We start from the raw sequence: 11,309 nt of genomic DNA, 5'->3' as shown, positions 1-11,309 counted from the left end.
AAAATGTGTTTCAGAATAAGCTGTTTGCAGTTTCTATGCAATGTGATGTCACAATGCACTGTCCCCACCCATGTCTAAGCATAGACCCGGTGTTCTGTCGATTTTTGCTGCCTTGTCGAAAAATGCTACCGTAGTGCGAATTGATCACAGAATGCCGATTAAAGTCGTATGAAATACAATTCTAATACAATTCTAATACAGTTAGGAGTAGCTACTGTATACTGTAGACTATACTGTTTTATTTTTAAAACGGTGTGAAAAGTACAAATTATCATAAAATATTCATCTTTGACTTGTCAAAGTACACCTTTTCTTATAGTAACTGAAACTTTCAGTTATTCCTTTTCAGCTGGCTGACCGTACAAATATTCATATGGTAGTAAGCATTTTTTAAAGGGAAATTATACATTATAACAGGAAAATGTACCTTTTGTAAAAAAAATAAAAAAAAATAAAAAAACAAACTGTGAGTCTGCACATGCGCTTAACCGGTAAGTAGGAAATCTCGATGGGTAGCATGAATTGTCAGAACACCGGCCCTGAGTGAGCTATAAACACTCTGCCATGTTTATCTCCTCACCAGAGCATTTAACAGCATTTAACTTGACTTTCAAGTAAGAAATGTATTCTTATTAAAGCTACTACAGTTATTTAATCAAGAGTAGTGTTTTTCTGGTTTGCTTTTGTTCGATTCTTAACAGCATAGCAGTAGGTACTGTATATTACGCTGCTTTCATTTTAAAGCTGCAGTCTGCAGTTTTCCCTCTTTGTCGCCATCTCTGTTCGAAATCTGCAATTGCAGTAATTCATGGAATTGTCAACTTTATGGTTGTAGTTTGTCATCCACACACGGGCCAGTGTGGATGAACACAATGTTCGAGGAGATGTGAGGCTTTCGGTCACTGCGCCGGTGTGGATACTGGCATTCAGAATCACAGATTATTCATTTTGGAAGTGTGACCAACATAATCATTTTCACCGGAAAATTTCATCTTAACAAGTAAGTGACATCCACTTTTGTTCTGGTTCTGACACTGCAGTAAATCGAGCTGATTAATTCCAACAATCGCTTTATCATCACTAAAAAATAAAAAAACGTTTAAATTATTCTTTGTTCTCAAATTGTTAATGTGAACATCAGCATTGCGTGACTACATGTATTGTCCTTCCGATATGTATCTTTGTTTTCGCATGGGTCCGGTTGCAGTCTCTTTTTTTTTTCTTTACAGTCTTTACAGCGGGTGAATCTTTTGTCACTTGTGATTGTCGTTTGAACCTTTCTGGATCTGCCATCAAATTGATGGGTTTAAATATATCAAGTGCTGTGAGAAAAGGCTATAAATCTCACCTCCAACATCCTCACACGCAACATAGCCTTCTAGCCGAGACTTCTTTATTTGTACAGATATGACGTAATGACGCGAAGACATGCTCGCATCTCACGCGGAAATCCACCAGTAACACTGGAGTTAAAAACATTACTACAAGCTTTCCACTTTGACTCGAGCTACGGCAAGCAGTTTTGAACATTAGCTGCATGGTTGTATTTTCTCAAATATGTATTTTGGATCATTTTTAACCCAAAAAAACTACAGACTGCAGCTTTAATACACAGATAGGCCTACATATGCAATTTCTTTACTTGCTAAATTCACAGACCAAAGGCATTTGTCTTATCCACTGCACTATCACCACCACAATAAACACTAATCAGTAAAATACCCTGAAATTACAAACATAAAACACAAAAATGCAAGCAATCTCAAAACAATTCAACAGTAACAGTCCAACAAGAAACAAAACATGACAAAAATTCCAAGGTATATGTCTATGGGTGCAAATGACATTAAACAAGGACTCAATGACAAGAAACAAATAGGGTAAATATACACAGATACTAACAAGGTGAGGGGAAACAGCTGTGCGCAATAATCAATGAGTGACAAAACAGGATGGGAAATGTAGTCTGAGTGAAGGACACCGTGGTGGAGGAGGACCTCTGGTGCATACCCAGGGAAACACAAACCAGACACTGAAAGTCATGGGTTTATAACATAGACTAGAGTTCCGCTTTTGTTTTACTCAAACATGATTAAACACGATTTAAAATGTCTAAATACTGAATATAAAATAGTCTTTTTTTTCATGGAAAGCTTTTTAAAAATGTATTATGGGGTGAAATAATATGAGTTCATTTAATGTGAAATCCATTCTTGCCTGAATGTGTGCTTATGTTTTATTATTATTATTATTATTATTGCAAGTCGCAAGCACTGAGCTATTAAAGCAGCTATTCAAATATATCTGATGATACAATGATATTTTAGTCATGGGGACAGCTAAATACAGACAGTGTAATATACATGTAATAAACAATGCCTATACACTTTATTGGTGGCTTCTCTAAGAATCACTGCATATAAAGTATTATTTAATGTAATGTTAATTAATTTAATGTACTTAGTTAAATAAAATACATACAATAATATATATATATATATATATATATATATATATATATATATATATATATATATATATATATATATATATATATATATATATATATATATATGAACCCTGTCTATGGTTGTACCTTTGAACGTCGCTGTATTACCATATTACCTTTTGCCATTTTTATCAGTCTATACGTTTTTTTAGCCCCTCCTTCGCCGTACATTGGCATTGTGGGTAAAGTAGTCATCTGAAAATTGCGACACCTTGTAACGCATTCTTATCCAATCGACAAATAACTACAATTACAGTGAGGCGCGAGGAACAGGGTTAGTAACAGTGCCTTATCTTAAAGCAACAACCACGGTTGAGTCAGGTTGGAAGCAGGGAGTTGCAGGACTTGAGGTATGTAATTATGAATGTATTATTTGCTTGTTGTTAAACGTAAACATTTACGGATATTTCCAGAAGAACTCTGAATAATCTCTTGAACTCACTTAACGTTATACAAGCAGTAAGGAATTTGCTTCTCAGGCGCCAGCAATCATTTCAAGGATTTGGTGGACTCTATGGCTGTCTCAAAACCGAGTGAGCTGCATAACTTAACGTTACCTAGACAGCATTTTGGGAAAATCTCTGCCGCGTTCAAATGTTTTCCCAAAATGCTGTCTGAAGAAGGCAGCTCAATCGGTTTCGAAAAAAAACTAGTGTTAGCTTCATTGCTAGTAAACACGGAATTGCTACCCGAGACAGTCAGTCAGTTAGCTAGTTCATATTTCGAACGAACTAGAAAATATGCAAACTATGTTTGATTGTTCAAAAGATACTGTGAGATCAATTAAGGTCGCCTGGATGACACTTTAGTTGTAATGCAAATGAGTGACATGAAGTCATCCGGATATTCACCACCACCTGAGTTGTTGATGTCAACATCAGTAACAGTCTTTTGTGCTGATGCTTGTAATCTATATTCAAAGGTAAGGTTTAGATTTTCTGATTACACATTATGCTTGAAAACCTTGTAGGCCGACTGTCTAGGCAGCATTGTAGTAGTCATGATACCAAAGCTCATTTGTGGTGTACCACTTATCAGTATTGCTTTCCAGCCAGTTTTAAGGCAGCATCATGTGGCAGTCATGTGCAGAATTCCAGTACAGCTTAAGTTTTTATAGTTCACTGTAGCATAGACACTCCGACTGCATGATATGACTGAACTAGAAGTGCTTTTTGTTACAAAATCAATGGGCCAAAAGGGCAAGTGGAATTAATCTCTAAAAAGCTGAGTTTGACATTACCATTTGTGCATGAACATTTTCTTGGCTACTCTAGTTAAAGTAAACATGATATCAAACTCGATTGTCAGCATGTCAGGGTGAAATGGAAATTCTCCCTATTTTCTAATGCAACCTATTAATCTTATTGTGAATGATTACAATGATTTTCCTTTTTTAATTTGACCTTGTAATTTTAAAAAAACAAACTGTCATAACCCAAGAATTTTCCAGTGAAACGACAGACACCTCTCTGGTGACATATGCTGGACTTCTCCACTCATTTAGTCTGCTTAACCTCGCCTCTTTCTTAAAATCCACTGCAAGCTCTCAATCAGATCTGCCATCCTTCCAATTAACAACCAGATAGAACCAGGACTGCTCTGCGTTATTTTTATGTCTTTACTTTTTGATTATTTGTCAATAAAAGATCTGTGACTACTTAATTTCATCACAACTTTAATGTGCATTCCTGGTCTTATTGTTAATGATCTAATGCTACACATACATAATTAAATTGTTATTTGCAGCAGATGTGAACCTATAGTCTCGCTCTGCAAAATGTCGCGTTATAGAAGTGAAACGAATTGCGAATTCTGTCATGGCTTCTGTCAAGTTGCCTGTCAAGGTGTTTATTTTAATGAACGAATTGATCATTTGATGTAAGTCACTCTCTTATATTTACCTGCTTTGTTTCCAAAAACACTGCTACAGGCCTGGATTTGGCAGCCGGAAAGAAGGGGCAAGCGTGGCATCCCTCTCCTCCTCTCATGTCCCCTCCCTGTGTGTCCTTGCATGTCAGTGCCCCCTTGTCATCCCCCCCTTGTCTCACCCCTCCAGTCCACTGTGTTCCTCCCCCTCATGCTTGGGACAGACTGGCCTCACCGTCAGACCAATGACTGCCTGGATCATTCTGCCTGTCAGCCTGGCTGCCTTCTCTATCACTGGGATTTGGATAGTGTGAGTTTAATGTGATGTCACCCTTAAAAGCTGTTCGTTATTGTTTGTGACATCAAATAGTTTCTAAAAGTTGACATCAGAGCAAACATATGCTATAATAATATAGTGGCGTTTTACTCTGTCCTCAGATATGCTATGGCTGTAATGAACCACCATGTTTGCCCTGTCGAAAACTGGTAAGTTGGGCTTAGTTCGGTCAGTTTATTTAGAGGATTTGATGTTCATGTCATTTGATCATCAATGCTTTTATTTTAAAGGTCGTACAATGTGACATGCACAGAGGAAACAGCCAAGCCGGGCTTCCAGAAAACATGCTGCACCATTCAAGACATCCCCCTCATCAGGTAGTCTTTATTTTGAGCTCGTCCTCTTTATTTCGAGTCTGCGTTTATTTCCGGTGTAATCTTACAATGCCTTTGTCTTCACTTTGATTCAGTAAATGTGGATCTTTCCCTCCCGAGAGCTGCCTGTTCAGTCTCATTGGCAATGTGGGAGCTTTTATGGGTAAGACCGCTTGTTCTTATAATTTCACACATTCTACTCCAGCAGTGACATATCGAATAAAAGAGAACAAAGCATGAATGGAAGCATTCAGCACCCTTGCATTTTATGCTTTTTGAGTCCCAGTGGCAGAGGTGCCGCAAAGACAGATACCTGCATGAGAGGACACGCTACTTATTGCGTCTTAACTAATGAATGTTTTCCTGTGTCGGTTTATTAAGTGGTTTATTGATATGTTGATATGATTTGGGGTTTGATTGTCCTCATCTTGTTGAAGGTTGGCTGTCATCTGCTTCTATTTGTGTTCTTCTGAAATGAAATCGGGTGTGTTATTACACACTTTTACACAACACACTATAACACGTAAGATATCAACACCTTTCTAAATAGAAGTTAAAAACCATAAGAATTGTGTGGGCAAGTACAGCTAAAGTGTTTGGATACTCCGGCGCAAAATGAACCGTCGGTCTAATAACACATTGGCACCTAGTCGACCGTTCTCTGAGATTTGTTTTCATGATAATCGAATGTAAAGAGTTTTATCTCTAAAACCGTTTAGCGTATAACGCTAGTATATGGGGGCATATAATAAGTAAATATAAATTGCTAGTTAATAGTAATACCACTAACAAGTCTCAAAATAGCCCCACACTAACACAGTAACATAATGAGGGTCCATACATGCAAAGCGAAGCATTGAGAACTTTGTAAGACTTAGGCTACACTGTACACTCCTATAAATGACTTTAGTATTATATAACAAAATATCAAATAAAGTAACAATAATTTTAAATATATAGCACGCACTTCAGGTTTCTAACATACACTACTGTTTTGGAGTTTGGGGTTATGAAGATTTTTTATGTTTTGTGAAGGATATCTCTACAATGCTGTGTTTATTTGAAAAAAAAAATCAGTAAAAACTAAATTATGATGAAAATAACTGTTTTCTGTTTTTGTTGATTTTTAAACAGTCTTCAACGTGTCTTTTCTACAGTCAAAACGTGATCCTTCAAGAAATCATTCTTATATGTTTGTTTGGTGTTTAAGAAACATTTCTTATTATTATCAATGTTGAAAACAGCTCTGCTGCTTAATTTCTGTGGAAACCATAATTTGATTATGATAATTTAATTTTAAAAAGAAATATTTTGTAACATTACAAATACGGCTTCGTTAGATCAGTGTAAGGTTGGTATCACTGCTGAATAAAAGTAGTGTACTATCAGTTAAGTTTTTGCATCATTTGTTCGTAGTTGCTATGAGGTAATGCGATGAGGTTTTTAATATCCTAATAGTATAAAAAATATATACTGAAAATATTGGCAAAGCAAAGGAAGGAAAACTGTGCTCTATACTATGGTAGAAATATAAACAAAATAAAATGTGAAGGGATCTGAGTATTTCTACTTTCTTTGTATTGAAGTGGTGTTGGTGTGTTTGCTGCGGTACGCTCAGATCATCGAGCACCGGAACCATTGCTGGCTCAACACCAGCGGACTTGTGTCTGGATGTACTAATGCTGTAGGACTAGTCATGGTGGGCAACTTCCAGGTCAGTCACACAATCCTGCTTAAACACTCTTTGGTGAAGGATCATTGTCTGATTGTCTGACACATTTATCTCATAGCAAACTGATAGTAGAACATTATTAAACCATGACTTTATTGTCATGCCCCAGTCACCATTCACATACCAAAAATGGTATGGTGATTTGTTCTTCTGTTAGTGCTTTATGAGAAGATATTAAGGGCTGACTCTTCACCTTTAGTCTTTTCGTGGGCCGTACATTCACTGTCAGACTGATGCATTGATCAGCATCAGAGTGTTTCAGAGAGGCTTATGCTCTCAAAGTGATTAGTATTGATCCATGCATGCACCAGTTGCATTCTTCAAAATGGATTTTAGAGGGCATTTCAGTCCCTCATCTTTAACAGCACTTCCATCTATATGCTGAGTGTGCAATTGGCAAGTTTCTTGTTGCAGAAAGACATATATGTCAATGTTTTTTCTGTCCACCAAGTTACAGTAGATGTCACACAAGTGTGTTTCAATGTCCTGGTCTTTCATTTCCAATACTTTGATTATTATTTGAATAACACTGCACTGCCTTTCTACTAGGTGGACCATGCAAAAACACTTCATTATGTAGGTGCAGGTGCGGCCTTCCCAGCAGGCATTCTGTTCGTGTGTTTGCAATGTTTGCTGACCTACCGGGTGGCTGTCACCTCTCTGGACTACTGGATGGCTCACGTTCGTGTAGCACTGGCTACCGGTGCTCTCATCACACTGGTTCTTAGTATCCTTCCTTGTTGAGTGTGACTGGAAAATGATGAATAAGTGTGTGTTCATAATTTGTTTTGAGATGGATTGCTTTAACTTGTTTGTCTTGTTTATTTAGACCGTATTATTTGTTTTATTTTGAGAGCTGTTGTCATTTCTTCATTCTCATTTCATTCCAAACCTGAATTACTGGCATGCTTCTAAGGATTTTTACTTGTTGCTCTATTCCATGCAATGAGTGCTTTTTGAGGATAGTTGGCTTTTAAAGGGATCGTTCACCAAAGAATGTAAATTCTGTCATTTACTCACCCTCATGTCGTTCTTTATCTCTATGACTTACTTTCTTCTGCGGAACATAAAAGATGATATTTTGATGTTTGTTTATTTTGGGGGTTATTCAGTGGTAACCAAAACTGTTTGGGTACCAACATTCTTCAAAACATCTTTTGTGTCCTGCAGAATAAAGAAGGAAATGTTTGGTGAGTAGTACATGATGACAGAATTTTCTTTTTTGGGTGAACTATCCCTCTAAACTTCAAAAAAGACACAAAGGCATCATAAAGCTATCATAAAAGTGCTCTATATATGATTTGTGCAATATGTTTCAAGTATTCTTGAGTCAGAACAGACATAAATGGAGTTATGTACTGACAATATTTTCCTCTGTAGAGCTATTTACCTCTGTCAGTGAAGTCATCCGAGTCAGTGAGTTGAACTTGAGGAACAAATGAGTGAAAAGTTTAGTTTTATGAACTCGATCTTCAGGTGAAATGATAGACTTCCCTCTTGTCAAGTATGCCAGACTTTTTCAGTCATTCAGTCTGCTTAAACTCCGCCCCTTTCATACAATCGCAATCTTGCATTCATATCTGCCTCCCTCCAATTAACAAGCAGATAGAACCAAAACTCCGCCCTACTCTTTTTTTTTTCAATAATTGTAATAATACAGAAGAAAATATCTATCGCTACTTTCATATCATTACGACTTTAATTGTGTCTTGTTCCTCACCCAGAGGTATTATAGCTTCAGAAGTTTTGCAGTATAGTGCACAAGTTTTTATGAACTAGTTTTATGATACAATTATAGTTTGCAAGATTCTCATTCACTAATTGTATGAAAAAGAAAAAATACTTGTTTTGTGTTCTTCAAATAATGCAACAACATGAGGGAGACGGGAATGCCATTTTTGAACTATAGCATTTAGCGTCAGTTGTTTTAAATAATTTGCACCGCAATCAGGGCAAGGAGAGCTGTTTGTCCTCCTGCTGAGGTTCTGCTCATGATCACGAAGCCCCTGACTCATGTTATAGTGGAGGTGTAATCTAATTGCTTCAGTGTAAATGTCGGCATGGAGACGGATAATCCCAGCTGGAGTCTACCGGCTTTATTGCTAGTTTGTTCTTCAATGATTTATTAATAGTTTTTTTTCCCCCAACCGGAGGAAAAGGGGGGGCTAAATGGTTGTTGGGTAATGTAACTGAGAGCTGCTAAGTTAATTAACCAGGGTCTCCATAAATGATCCATGGCTTTCCACACTAAAGTGAATTCCATCGAGACCAGCTGCACAAATATTAGCTTCCATTTTTGAAACAGTTTGAATCCTTGATGGTCCCTTTCAGGTGGAATATTCTTCATCCACGAGAGCTTTGTTTTACAACATGCAGCGGCCATTTGTGAGTGGGTCTTCACTGTAATCATCCTCGTGTTCTACGGGACTTTCACCTACGAGTTCGGCACGGTCACAACCGAGACCATGTTGGCCGGCCTCCAGCGGAACCTCTCGCACGGGCCTGGTGTCATGATCGGAGACGACATCCAAACAGGCGCCCTGGGAAGCAGCAAGGGTTTGAAATCTCCAGGAGGAAGCAGCACATCCACTCATCTGAACTGCACTCACGAGAACATCGCAATGCTTTAAACGCATCGGAACACGCAGTCACATACTGGCTGATGGGATGCCTCACGACGGTGCTCTCTACATTAAAGACCACGCTTGGGCCGAGATTAAAGTGATACAGAGGAACCGTCCAGTCTGAGTCGAGGCAGGTTAAGAGTTGATCGGGTTTACATGTGTGACTGTTGTGGGTTACCATTTCAAATTTGAGTTTTGTCATCCTGTTTTTTGCCTTGCGAGAAGCTTCTGTTGGGTTGTTTGTGGATGAGAAGGACAGATTGATTTTTTCTAAAGATATAGACAGATTTTAGTTCCACTTTAAGGTTTAAGGTTATTGTAAGCACAGATCCTATGGTTTGCCATGTTACTTTGCTGTCGCTTGAACTGTTCCACTGGGTGATGGGGTCAATTTTTACTGTACTTGCACAAATGTTTCAGGGTTATTTCTTTTAGAGCTTGCTTCCGTTTGCCCACCCTTACTGTTGTAAATGGATGATTTGCACGCAACACAACAAATGAACTTGTGGTTTTAAGTTCTTTTCACTTTTATTTGGGATTGCAGACTATCAGGAACCGAGTATTGTTATCTTTTTTGAAATCGTGAATGTCTAAGGTATGGACCGAACTATAGCCATTTGGAATTAGTTGAAAAATACATTTCAATTCTAATCTAATTTGTTGAATGAAGTCCTATTCACCCATTTTTGTAATTGTGGCCTTTTTAATGATGCAGTGGGCAGGATAAATGTTTTGTCGTGCTGGGTCGCTTTTGTCCGCCTTATTCTCTTAGGAGATGGGTTTTTGTTTTTCATTTCGAGCAGGAGTAAGTGATGTAAGATGTCACCAGCTCTAACCTTGCCTTCCTGATTAGTTGAGAAGTTGTAGAATAAGTATATTCGCATTGACTGTACGGTTTATATATACAGTATATATATTTTTAAAATAATATTTCTTTATATATTTTTTTCTCTGTCAATGTCAAGGGTCATGAAAACCACTCCAAAAATGCCTCATCCATTCAGAGTTTTACATTGTGGTTTTGCTTACATATCTTTGCTGATTGTTTTGCGTAGTTTTGTGATCCACACTGACATAACTAATCAAACTTTAGTGAAGAGATATTTTGTTATCCACACATAAGTTTTTGTTTTTCTCCGTTGCCAAAGGATTCATTTTATTTAGCTAAATATGTACCATATGCCTTTGATTCATTTAACTTTCATTGTTTTTTTTGTTTTGTTTTTTTGTGTGTGTATTAGGACACATAACCACTGAGAAAATGACAGTACTACAATATTATCATATTTTGATGTGATTATATCAATGACATTGGCTGGTCTCCAGGCTGGAACCTAGGAAGCCAAGTTTGAACTTTCTGAGGGTTGAGTGGTTATGGTGGCCTTAACAGTACTGTCGTATTTGGTTGATGTTTCCAATTAGTGTCAGTCATATGGTCTGTATTGTTTTTAAAGTAACTCCAGATTTATTGTGCTTTAACGTTTAAATTTCACACAGAAATGTGCCAGTTACAGTTTCTGTTTGTTTGCTGCCCTTCAATGAGACAGACAAGTTTCATGCCAATGATTAGACTGTAAATTTAGAGGTGGTCTCTAGGCGCCATACATGTTTATCTCTGTTGACTCCTCTATTATTGGAGAGCTATTTGAAATATTGTTTCTCGCTCTTCGCATGCTAAGGTAAGATTCACAGGGCTGCAATGTACAACACTGAAACCATCCATTAAATATAATTTTGAAAGGTTTTTTTTTTATTGCTTTCTCCTCAATTTATTATTTGGTCGTTACACAATACAAAACTCAAACCAAAAAGTAATTTAAACAAAAACAATAGGGAATAAAATCTTGGGGAATATAAAGCATGTTTAAATGAGCTTAAAAAGTCAATGTTGATGTCATTTCTCATTTCCTTTTTTTTTTACATAAAT

The 11,309-nt window shown here is 37.2% G+C and overlaps 1 protein-coding gene across 1 annotated transcript; it reads left to right on the top strand.

Moving 5' to 3' along the window:
- The first annotated feature begins 2,729 nt into the window (after positions 1-2,729).
- On the top strand, positions 2,730-10,921 carry tmem150aa (transmembrane protein 150Aa). Its single transcript, XM_039658474.2, has 8 exons — positions 2,730-2,859; positions 4,440-4,685; positions 4,814-4,861; positions 4,943-5,029; positions 5,122-5,189; positions 6,613-6,740; positions 7,308-7,485; positions 9,090-10,921. Exons 2-8 carry the CDS (start codon positions 4,621-4,623, stop codon positions 9,386-9,388), a joined length of 873 nt encoding a protein of 290 aa, XP_039514408.1. The 5' UTR covers positions 2,730-2,859; positions 4,440-4,620; the 3' UTR covers positions 9,389-10,921.
- Positions 10,922-11,309: the final 388 nt, after the last annotated feature.

Source organism: Pimephales promelas, chromosome 4, assembly GCF_988280905.1.
Source record: "Pimephales promelas chromosome 4, fPimPro1.hap1.1, whole genome shotgun sequence".
NCBI classification, from domain to species: domain Eukaryota; kingdom Metazoa; phylum Chordata; class Actinopteri; order Cypriniformes; family Leuciscidae; genus Pimephales; species Pimephales promelas.
Note: the sequence above shows the minus strand (reverse complement) of the source record. Positions and strands in the feature narration are given on the sequence as shown.

Bases quoted from the DNA above. Each gene is read 5' to 3' on its own strand.
- tmem150aa (XM_039658474.2), top strand. From the start codon at position 4,621: ATGACTGCCTGGATCATTCTGCCTGTCAGCCTGGCTGCCTTCTCTATC. The intron at 4,686-4,813 runs GTGAGTTTAATG...CTCTGTCCTCAG, and splicing joins ATCACTGGGATTTGGATAGT to ATATGCTATGGCTGTAATGA. The intron at 5,030-5,121 runs GTAGTCTTTATT...ACTTTGATTCAG, and splicing joins CAAGACATCCCCCTCATCAG to TAAATGTGGATCTTTCCCTC.